At 34.3% G+C, this 11,266-nt stretch overlaps 2 protein-coding genes across 2 annotated transcripts; both read left to right on the top strand.

The window, feature by feature from the left end:
• Window positions 1-226: 226 nt before the first annotated feature.
• On the top strand, window positions 227-2,765 carry LOC108820133 (uncharacterized). Its single transcript, XM_018593111.2, has 11 exons — window positions 227-364; window positions 472-739; window positions 829-925; window positions 1,025-1,149; window positions 1,242-1,326; window positions 1,440-1,578; window positions 1,667-1,866; window positions 1,953-2,076; window positions 2,176-2,352; window positions 2,439-2,507; window positions 2,598-2,765. The coding sequence occupies exons 1-11, from the start codon at window positions 227-229 to the stop codon at window positions 2,763-2,765; spliced, it is 1,590 nt and encodes a 529-aa protein (XP_018448613.2).
• Window positions 2,766-6,817: 4,052 nt separating this feature from the next.
• Window positions 6,818-9,400, top strand: LOC108821854 (uncharacterized). Its single transcript, XM_057004062.1, has 11 exons — window positions 6,818-6,955; window positions 7,062-7,329; window positions 7,431-7,527; window positions 7,611-7,681; window positions 7,824-7,908; window positions 8,047-8,182; window positions 8,272-8,471; window positions 8,605-8,728; window positions 8,820-8,990; window positions 9,078-9,131; window positions 9,224-9,400. Exons 1-11 carry the CDS (start codon window positions 6,818-6,820, stop codon window positions 9,398-9,400), a joined length of 1,521 nt encoding a protein of 506 aa, XP_056860042.1.
• The last annotated feature ends 1,866 nt before the right edge of the window (window positions 9,401-11,266 follow it).

Raw genomic sequence — 11,266 nt, 5'->3', positions numbered from 1 at the left:
TTTATTGCTATGGTTGATGATTTCAAAGATCAGTTAGTATACATATATAGATCCAGACATGAGTGGATCACAAGAAATATATCGTGTATTAATGGACCAAATATTTTCGTGAGATATTTACCCTAAGTATCGTCCTATATATAAAGAAGCAGTTGGCAAAGAATGTCATAATACACAACCACAAAAGCGTAATTTAATTGAAGTATTATACCAACAACTGTCAGTGATGGCTCCGATGAATCGTATCTCCGAGTTGAAACCATTTAAATCCATGTGGAAGATTAAGGTCAAGATCATCCGTTTATGGAACCAGTTTTCACCTGCGGGTGGTGAAACCATTGAGCTGGTTTTCGTCGATGCATGGGTAAGTTTCGGTATATTTGATTGTTTTACTTACTTTTGATATGGTTATTTTGATTTAGAAGAGGTTTATATTTTAATTAAATTTCATTTCTTTCAACTTCTTGACAGGGAGACAAAATACATGGAACCGTCAAGAAAGATGAAGTTGCTCAATTCAGAGATGTGCTAAAGCAGGGTAAAACCAAACTTCTCATCAACTTCACCGTGACTCATTGCTCCGGTCCTTATCGCACAACCAAACATCTTTACAAGATTGTGTTCCTTCCTACTACCCGTGTCCGTATCTGTGAGGTCTTGCCTAATAACTTGACTGGGTTGGTTCCGGTTAACTACCGTGACGTTTTGAATGGTACCCTCAATGAAGATTTCTTGGTTGGTACGTAAATTATACAGAAACTATATCCCTATATTATAATATGTGTATCTCCAAACCTTTTTTTAGTAAAATATTTGATTTTAATGCAGATGTGATTGGACAAATTGTTGAGGTCTCTCATCTCGAGGTTGTTTCAGTCAACGGGAAGGACATCCAAAAAATTGCTTTGGAGCTGCAAAATAACGAGTATACAAGATTCTAGATTGTTATATTTTTCGGTTAATAGTATCTATAATTATTGAAAGCCTAATATTGATTTATCGTATTTACTACTCTATCATCTAGAGACGACCGTCTACCCTTAGTTTTATGGGGGAAGTTTGCGGAGGATATCAGTGAAGCTGTCCAACTGCGTTCTGTGAACAAAATAGTCTGTGTTGTGAGGTTTGGAAAAATCAAACAGTGGAAAGGTAAACCTACACTTACCTAAGTTATTATACACAACTTGGTTTGATTTTCGTTCTAAAAGTGTAGGTGACACAATGTTTGTTGATTGTTATAGGAGTGCGAAGCATCTCCAATGCATACAACATCTCGGACGTCTCGCTAAATCCACGTATGGATGAGCTAGATGCCTTTTTTCATCTGTAAGTGTTATATCCGATATGATTATATATAGAATAGTAATGTTCATAGTTCCTGGCGATTGTGGTTTTTTAAAAAGTTTGAGAACACTGAGCAATTTTTGTAATTAATGCAGGCTACCTAAAGGTGATTTGAAATTAACTATGGTTGATTCTAAACCTAGCCTTTCATTGTCGAATGAAGTGTCTGTGAAGGATGACTTTTTTATTCACACACCTAGGAAAACAATAGCAGAATTATTTGAATCGAAACAGGTTATGATTCATTAATGTAATAATACCTTTGTGACAATAAAAACATTGTATTTGTCTAGCTTTCTCACCTTTGTGTACTATGATGCAGGTGGAGAGGTGTATTGTGATGGCTACAATTGCGGCTATTGATTCTGACATGGGTTGGTATTACCTGAGCTGCAAGGTGTGTGCAAAGAAGGTTCTAACAGTACCTTCTGACAACTATGATGATGGAGATGATCACGATGTTCTTGCACACAATTACTATTGTCCCAAATGCAAGACTCACAGTCCCAAACTGTTGCCAAGGTATGTTTTTACAACCTTTAATGGGAAAGTTTAATGAGCTTCCTTACTACTAATATGACCTGGGTATTAACATTACATAAAATTAGGTACAAGCTACATCTGGTGGTCTTTGACAATACCCTAGACTGCAAGTTTATCGTCTTTGACAATCTTGCACTTCAACTGTTGCACCAGCCATGTATTGAGCTGACTGGTCCAGTGGCTGATGAGGTATCTATGTCCCACGAATCTAAAATTAATATTTACGATAGTTGGTTCAATGTAAAATGGCATTGTATAAATTATTCTGAAAGCATTTCTCTTATGTAGATTCAAGATCCTGATGTGTTGCCCCCCATACTACACGATCTGAAGGGAAAAACTTTCTTTTTTAAGATTGGGATTGAGAAAGATAATTTTGTTTACAAGCACGACACATTTAAGGTCCTTAACATTATCACAAATCCTGGTATGATAACTGAGTACGAAGCGACTCAGACTCCGACGGTAAAGTTTTGTTCTGTAGTAGTCTTACTTATTTTTGGGAACCATTTGTGGACCATTAGTTTAAATTTTTGACGTGTTTTATGTAGGGAAGTGAAAACATGGTGTGTGAACACATGGTAATTGGTGGAGTTTCAACTCAGTCTGATGCACCCGACGTAAATAGATAAATCATATGTATAGAGTTTTATCAAGTTATCAATTATGAATGCTGATGAATTTATGCATTTTGATATTCTGATTTTCAGGGATCGGTGAACGATCATGGTTATTCGGATTATGCTAATGGACCGATACCAGGTAAGCGCAGCAGGCCACCAATCGTCAATTTGGAGAACGCTTTTGATCAGTACTCTGTTACAAGAATGGCGTGTTCCGTAAGGATGAAGAAAGAAAAGATCGAGAGAAGTGGCTAGAGTCATGATGACGTTCTATGTTGTCTGGAGCAGAGGCTTTTATTTTGGATTTTTTTTTATGTTTATCTTTCGTTTTTGAATTTTGGATTTTTTTTTTCGAATTCGCTGAGATTTGTTGGAAGTTTTGTTAGACATTTTTATGTTTTTTTGTATTGTGAAGCCTCTGTTCTATTAAATTAATCATTTAGTCATGTCGTTTTTTCATAACAAGCCGCGGTTAGATCTTTAATTTATCATATCTTTAAGGCCTATTGACTTGCTATTGTCAATAAACATAATTCGGTAAAATTCTGGGAATGTGGTATTCTCAAACGAAGAAGAAGATGCACTAAAATCATAAGTTTAAGGTTACATTCGTTAAACCGCATACGCATAGTGCAAGCATATTACCAAAATATTAGACACTTCATTTATCATAATGCAAATTTCTAATCATTGGACATTTACGACTTAGACAATAATAGGCTTTTTAGTAGATATTTTATATATACTTTAGGGGAAAGGAAAGTAGGGCTCTTTATTTGGCAAGTTTGCAATATTTCCTTAAGAAAAAGTATATAAATGACACACAACATTTATTAGCCTATATAAAATATTTGTTAATACATAACATGGAAATTTTGCATTACATGGGAGGTTTACTTCGTGACCAAGAAATGAATATCATCTCTGACCTATTTTCCACATATGATATAGTAAATATATTGTACTATAATATATAGAAGATGCCGGACACGTTTACGCTTTTTTAATATAACCCTCATAGTTATTCGATATCTTCTATATACAAGGGGCAATGAATTTTTTTGATCGAGTTGAGTACTTGACACCCAATCAAAACTCCTACAAGATTAGAGTGAAAGTAGATCGACTCTACCAGACGTATGATGAGGCGGGAATGATTAACTCTATTGAGATGGTTCTGTATGACATTACGGTAAAAGTTGTTTTATCTCTCTATTTGTAACTTTAAATACATTTTTATCTAGGCGTTCTGTGAACAATATATACTCAATTAAGATTGTGCTTCCCAACAGGGTCATAAAATCCATGCATCTATAAACAAGGATATCGTCGCATCGTACGCTCCCTATTTGGTTCAAGGACAGACTAAGATCATAACTGGTTTTGTTGTGATCAACGAAAGTGGTACTGACAGAACCACTGATCATGCTTTCAAGATATGTTTTCTGCCTACCACCCGTCTGATGCATTCTATGGAACTTCCCGTCTATGTTTATGGGTTCCAACCAGTAAGGTTCCAAGAGCTGATTGAGGGATATCTTTATCCTGATAATTTGTTCGGTCAGTGTGTCTATTTAACTTTTTTAATTTGTCCGGTTTCAAGATCTGTATATATTATAAAAGTGTCAATAATTTTTGTAAGCAGATGTTATTGGGCAAGTGGTTTCAATCAGTCATGTTGATCATGTTAATGTAAACGGGAAGGAGACTGAGCTGTTGTTCTTAGAACTACGAAACTCGAAGTATGTTTGATTAACTTTTGGTTTATGACACGGTGAAAACACAGACTGAGTAAATTGTTGTTTAGAATTTATTTTTCGCTTAACCGAATTTTTGTTTCCTTTAACATTTTTTTATGAATAGTGATGAACGACTACCAATTTTTCTGTGGGGTCAATTCGCAAGTGAGGTGAATCATACTATCTTCTCGGGTGGTGGACAGTCTACCGTATGTGTTTTCAGGTTCATGAAAATAATATTCTCCGAATTTAATACCGTTTAGTTCGAGAATTGTAGACAGTTATTTTGTTAAAAAAATGCAAGCGTGCATTACAACTGTATCACGATCCTAGGATTTGAAGCTGTAAAATATTGAACTATCCTTTTCGTATATATAAATTTATTTTTAGATGAATCTATAATAAGTAACACCGAACATGTAAGTACATTTGCTATAACTCCTCCCTTCCAGGAAGTTCTTCAGTTTCGTACAAGGTAATATGAATAGTTTATAAATTTTTTTTATATATTTTTACAATTCTGACAGACGTCACTTTTGGTTTATACAGAAAAGACATATCGTTAGAAATTGTAGATTCCAAGTTTCTACCAATGGTTTACCATTTTGGGAAAGGGGGTATTCCTGTTGTCAATACCCCAAGAAAGACAATTGCTGAAATATTGTCAACAAAAAAGGTAATTTGACAAACCAGTTAAACCATTTGAAATCGAAACTCACATAGTTTTTTTAAGCGAGTGAAAAAATCATTTTGTTAGCAAATTACTTCAATTTCAAGAGTAACCTGCTATATATTTTATAATTCGACCATGTTACTTTTTAAGGTTGGAAATTGTATTGTTCTATGCACAATCACTGCTATTGATTACGAGTACGGGTGGTTTTATTTGGCGTGCAAAGAGTGTAACAAAGAACTATCAAGTGTCCGCCCAAAAAATTACACTGCAGCATGTTTGGTAAAAGATCAACTCACCCCTTCCTACTATTGTGGACACTGCAAGAATTACAGTTCACAGGCAGTAAGAATGTACTTCTTACTGTTCACGTCCTCTACATCTCTTACAAACATCTTAATTATTTATTGTATGACCTCCTTTTTTCAATGTGAAGGTATAAGTTGATTTTAGTTGTGCTTGATAACACTAGCGACACCAAGTTTATTATCTATGATAATCATGTTCTGGAACTCTTGAATCTACCATGTTTGGGAAGACCAGCACCATCCAATAAATTTGAGGTATCCACGTTCAAATCCGAATCCCAAAATCTTGAAGTTTTATGAGATTTAGACGATGCATTGTTAGTGATTAAACCTTGGTCAATGGAAGGTTGATTTTGTTTCGCAAAATTATTAAAAGTAATTTTTTATATGTATAAAATTAGATTCACGAAACAGAAGAACTACCGCCGGCTCTCAGCAGCATAATTGGAATGACTTACCTATTCAAGATTGCCAGCAATGTGGAAAACTACGTCTCATGCTCTGCGAGTTACATAGTTCTGAAAATAATCCCGTTATGTACCCTTCATGGATAAGGTGGTTATTGGCAATGGCTTTGGTGCTCAACTATATTATGTAGACAATTTAAACTCTTTAAGTTTATACTATTGGCCTATTGGAAAAACAAAAGAATAAGTGATTTCAGTTATGGTTATTTTACTTTACTTTTTGGAGTTTTACTTTATTTATTATTATCTCCAACCAAATTTTTTCTTCGGTTAGATATCGTTAAGTATATATAACGTTAATATATTTTGCAAGAACATATTAGGTTACTCAAACTAACAGCTATAATATTGTTTTATAACCATTGGCATTTGATTTAAGAAATACCTAATTGAAAAAACAACAACTTCCGAATATATTAACAGTAATTCTGCATAATTAAATATTAATTACTCTTACTTTTATAATATGTATTGGTAAAACTATAAAGGGTGAATTACGTATATAATAAAATGCTTCATTATGTTTTCGTCTCAAATAAGTATCTATCGTTTAGGTTTAATATATAGATTATTTCTTTTTCTGTAATAAAATTGAAAAGATGAATATGGGTAACTAGTTACCATAATAATATCCGGAATATTATAGCTCGAAAACTAATAGGGTATAAATGCTGAAACCTCATGTCAAGATATATTAAATGAATTTATTGTATTATTCTTTCACATAACGATATATGTAATCGTACTTCTATCATTTATTAAACGATTCTCGCAGTGATTTACAAGCTTAATATATTTCATTGATTGATAGAATATATACGGCAATATTTAAATTATTTTGTATATGGTATTACTAATATCTGATCCGTAAATTATGATACCCTAAATCGGAATTATTAAGATCTCAAATAATTCATTACGGAAAATATATACCATATCTCAATAATTAGACCTTTGCTTGATCGAGAGGCTCAATATCGTGTATTAATTGAAAGGATATTATGCATTATATTTCTACTTGAGACCCAAGAAATCCTTCTATATAGGCAGATGTCGAGGTAAGTCATCCCCATATTCATCACGACAAAGCATCTTACTAAACTTACCAAGTATTTCACTAATGGCTGCGATGAACCTTATATCCGATTTGAAACCATTCAAGTCTATGTGGAAAGTTAAGGTGAAGATCATCCGTTTATGGAACCAGTATTCTGCCGCTGGTGGTGAAACCATTGAGATAGTCTTCGTGGATGCCAGAGTAAGTTTGAAATTATCTTTGGTTTTAATTACGTTAAATATGCTAGGCCATTCGACAGAGATTATATATTTTTAATGCTCCATGTTACCTTTTCTGAATATGCTAGGGAGACAAGATACATGGAACTGTAAAGAAAGAAGAAGTTGGTCAATTCAGAGATTTGCTGAAGCAGGGTCAAACCAAAGTTCTCATCAATTTCACGGTGACTAATACCGGCGGTTCTTATCGCTCAACGAAGCATCTATACAAGGTTGTTTTCCTACCGACGACCCGTGTCCGTATATGTGAGGTGTTGCCCAATAATCTGACTGGAATGGATCCGGTCAACTATCGTGATGTGCTGGATGGAACTCTTAATGATGATTTCTTGGTTGGTAAGTAAATTATACATATATATATATATATATAATTACATGGTTTGATTGTAGTACGATTTACGAAAACAGTTTCTAATAAGAACTCTTTTCTGATGCAGATGTGATCGGGCAAATTGTGGAGGTGTCTCATATGGAGGCCGTATCAGTGAACGGCAAGGACACTCATAAGATTACCTTGGAACTACGCAATCACAAGTATACTATGCTTAGAGTTTCACAGTCCTTTTAAAATGATCTATTACACAACTAATAAAAGTCGTATCTCCTTTGTTTTGAAGGGATGAACGTCTACCTTTGGTTTTATGGGGCAAGTTTGCGGAGGAGATAAGTAATGCTGTCCAGATGGAAGGTCAGAACAAAATTATATGTGTTGTTCGGTTTGGAAAAAATCAAAGTGTGGAAAGGTAAACATATACTCTCCCAACGATCCAAAAGGATTGCGTTCTCACTTTGGTAAAGCTGATTCTTATTCATATTTTTATAATTTACAGAAGAGCGTAGCATCTCCAATGCATACAATGTTTCTGACGTCGCGCTAAATCCTCATATGGATGAGGTCGAAGCCTTTATGCGTCTGTAAGTTTTGGATCCCCTATGTGAGCTAAAATATAGAAACCCTAAAGAAAATACGGGTCGCTTAAAGATTAAATAGCTTATGTTTTGTAGTATCATGTTCAAAATAGTTAAATCCTAATATAAAGTTTTCAAACGCAGGTTGCCAAAAGATGATTTGTCACTTACTATTGTTGAGCCTAAACCTCTCGCTTTGGTTTCCGGTGTGTCTGAAAGGGATGACTTCTTTGTTCGTACCCCTCGGAAAACTATTGCTGAGGTGTTGGAGTCCAAACATGTATGATGAATTTTGTTAGACTATTTAACTGATTATCAAATGCGATTAGAATGAGCATTCTTTATCTAATATGATTTTAAAAAACTTAGGTTGGGAACTGTATTGTGATGGCTTCCATTGCTGCCATTGATTCCGACATGGGGTGGTATTACCTTAGTTGCAAGGTATGTGCCAAAAAGGTCTGGACAGTGCCTAATGATACTATCGATGATGAAGATAAGGACTATATTGAGACAGTCAAGTATTACTGCCCCAAATACAAAACTTACAGTCCCAAACTCTTACCAAGGTATTTCTAAAGCTTAAATGCGGTTTCACTATGTGTAGAATAACATTTTACAAATTTCATTTTATGTTTATAGATCCTACATAACGTCTTATGATTTTTTGTATTTTGTGGTTGTTGTCTTTTATAATATTAGATACAATTTGCATGTTGTTGTCCTTGACAATACTGCTAATTGCAAGTTGCTCATGTTTGATAATCTTGCACAACAACTTTTGCACCGGCCATGCATTGAACTCACTGGTCCGATAAACAATGAGGTTTGTTGTTAAATCACATCCTGGTGTCCTAAATGACATGAATTATTATTTTGCATTTTCTAAAAATCTCAGTGGTTTATAAAAGTTTCAGGATCCTGACGAGGTGCCTCCCAGTCTTACTGATCTGGTGGGAAAAACTTTTCTATTCAAGATTGGTATCGAGAAAGAGAATTTTACTTACAAACAAGACACCTTCAAGGTCCTCAAGATTGTTACCAACCTTGTAATGATTAATGAATTTGATTCCACCGACTCGGCTATGGTAAGGTTACTCATATATATATTCTCTTTATAGAATTATTTTATCGAATAAGGTATGTATTTATCGAGGTGATTATTATGATATTAGGGAAGTGAGAACACATTTGGTGGGTCGTTTTCTGCTCTTTCCGATGCACCTGAGGTTTATTACTGTGAACTTTTCTGACATTCTTTGTATTGATCTATTATAATATATACAATTAACTATGTGTATATATTTTTTGTCCTTTGAAGGGGTCTCTGATGTGTAATGGTGGTTCGTCTTGCAAATCCGAGTCTTCCGATTTTACTCCCGCCAAGCGCATTGGAACACCCATCATTACTTTGGACGACACAGTTGATCAGAACTCTGTTACAAGAGTAGCGTGCAGTAAAAAGGTGAAGAAGGAGAAGAACGAATTCAGTGGCTAGAACTGAATGAGGAGTTTAATTACAAGGGGGTAGAGGCTTAAGTTTCCATGAGTGATTTTATCATTTACCGTATTTGTTTCAGTTAATGTTTAATTTTGGTTTTTTCTACTATCTTATTGTTTTGTCCTTTTTGTTTGCTATTTAAAGCCTTTACTCTTAATAAAAATTGGAAACTTATATTTTTTTGATTCTATTAATTTTTACATACTTTCATGATTCACTTAGTAAATAATTAGTATCGTTGTTTCTGAAATGTGTAAAATTTAAGTATCCGGCGTATAATCCTCATATAATGAACATACTTTAGAGAGTAATTAAGCTGAAATTATATTATATGTAACACGAAATCAATCAAATCTTATATGATTTTTATTTATGTACATATATATTGATGTTCTTTCTCATTATGTTGGCTAGACTTATTTAATATCTAATTTATATTTAAGAGACTAATTAAGTATCATATACGTATTCATAAAAATAACAGTGATATATTCGATTCATACTCTGATTTTCACAATACAAAATCGAAGAATTTTTTTTATATTAATACACAAAATTCTCACATTTATAAACAATAAAAATAATAACTATTAAATATTTAAATACATAAGATATTATTCAGAAAATATTGATTAAACATAGCAATAGAATATATAAGCTATTGATCTTTGGTTGGATCTGCTACATATAATGACCCGCGCATACGACCCCAAAAAAGAATAGTGGCGGTTAATATCTCCTACTTTCCTTTTAAATGACGCTAACTTATTACTGTTTCCTTTTTGATCTGAATGCAGATATTTGCGTTATCTAACTCAATCGTTGTAGATGTCGGACACCACTAAGAACTTTGTCTCCACAGAATTTTCTTTTCAAGTATATACCGAACCGATGTCCTCTTGAAAATTCAGGTGAGAGATGAATAGAAACAATAGGAAAAAAAAAACGAGGACTCGGATTACATACCGAGTGCAAAGAGAAGAAAACAGGGTATGGAGTTGTGATTTCTTTTTTATGAGAGTGGTAGAGCTTGATGGCCACAAAATTGTTAATACACTATTTAACCTTATTGATTTATTTTGCCGTAGTGGTAGACGCAATCAGCCAAGAAACACCAACAGTTTCACTTCAAGACATATCAAATACCCAAGCGACTGGTTCAAAAGATGGAAGTATGCAAAGGCGTCTCACCTTGCTTCGAAAACGTAAATATCACAGTTCAGATATGCAAGAGGCTGATGTAATTGGCAGTTGCATTTCTGTAGAACAGCATGTCCAGGTAAAAACCGGCCAAAGCAGCCAAGTTGTGACCCAAGCTAACCAAACAGCAGGTTTTTCTAAACTCTTATGCATTTTTAACATATACATCTTGAGTTATCATTGCAACTTATTAAAACAATCTGCTTAACAGATTATATGGGGTCAACAATTGAGCAGTCGGTATATCCTCCCAGCAAGAGGACAAGTAGGGAGAAGACATCATTGCAGCAGAGAAGGACTGGACTTTTCTCAGGGTTCACTAATTTATCAAAAAGCAGATGTGGACATACTAATCATACATTGTACGATCAGAGTATCTCACAAGCAAGCTTTCCTGATGAACCAGGTTTGACCAATACTGCAGAGACTCCAGTTACTAAAGATCCACAATCATCTGCAACTATTCCTCCAAAACAAGGACAACGGAATACAGCACCAAGTCTTTTAGACTCCGATTCTTCAGGTTAAAAATTCAATTACTATTGATATTATACCGTGTAGTCCAGTGTATCTTGGGTAACTGTTGTATGTGGAAACTAAAACTCTCTTTCCATATTAACCTACTAATGGGTTCCTCAGAAAACTCTGATGATCTATGGGATT

This window comes from Raphanus sativus, chromosome 2 (genome assembly GCF_000801105.2).
Source record: "Raphanus sativus cultivar WK10039 chromosome 2, ASM80110v3, whole genome shotgun sequence".
NCBI lineage: Eukaryota > Viridiplantae > Streptophyta > Magnoliopsida > Brassicales > Brassicaceae > Raphanus > Raphanus sativus.
This window is presented reverse-complemented; position numbering and strand designations above follow the sequence as displayed.

What these genes read in the sequence shown, in the direction of transcription:
- LOC108820133 (XM_018593111.2), top strand. Translation starts at nt 227, where the DNA reads ATGGCTCCGATGAATCGTATCTCCGAGTTGAAACCATTTAAATCCATG. An exon ending in TTGGAGCTGCAAAATAACGA is followed by an intron (nt 926 to 1,024) that starts GTATACAAGATT and finishes TCTATCATCTAG; the next exon opens with AGACGACCGTCTACCCTTAG. An exon ending in CTCAGTCTGATGCACCCGAC is followed by an intron (nt 2,508 to 2,597) that starts GTAAATAGATAA and finishes TCTGATTTTCAG; the next exon opens with GGATCGGTGAACGATCATGG.
- LOC108821854 (XM_057004062.1), top strand. Translation starts at nt 6,818, where the DNA reads ATGGCTGCGATGAACCTTATATCCGATTTGAAACCATTCAAGTCTATG. An exon ending in TAGTCTTCGTGGATGCCAGA is followed by an intron (nt 6,956 to 7,061) that starts GTAAGTTTGAAA and finishes TGAATATGCTAG; the next exon opens with GGAGACAAGATACATGGAAC. An exon ending in AGTCCCAAACTCTTACCAAG is followed by an intron (nt 8,472 to 8,604) that starts GTATTTCTAAAG and finishes TTATAATATTAG; the next exon opens with ATACAATTTGCATGTTGTTG.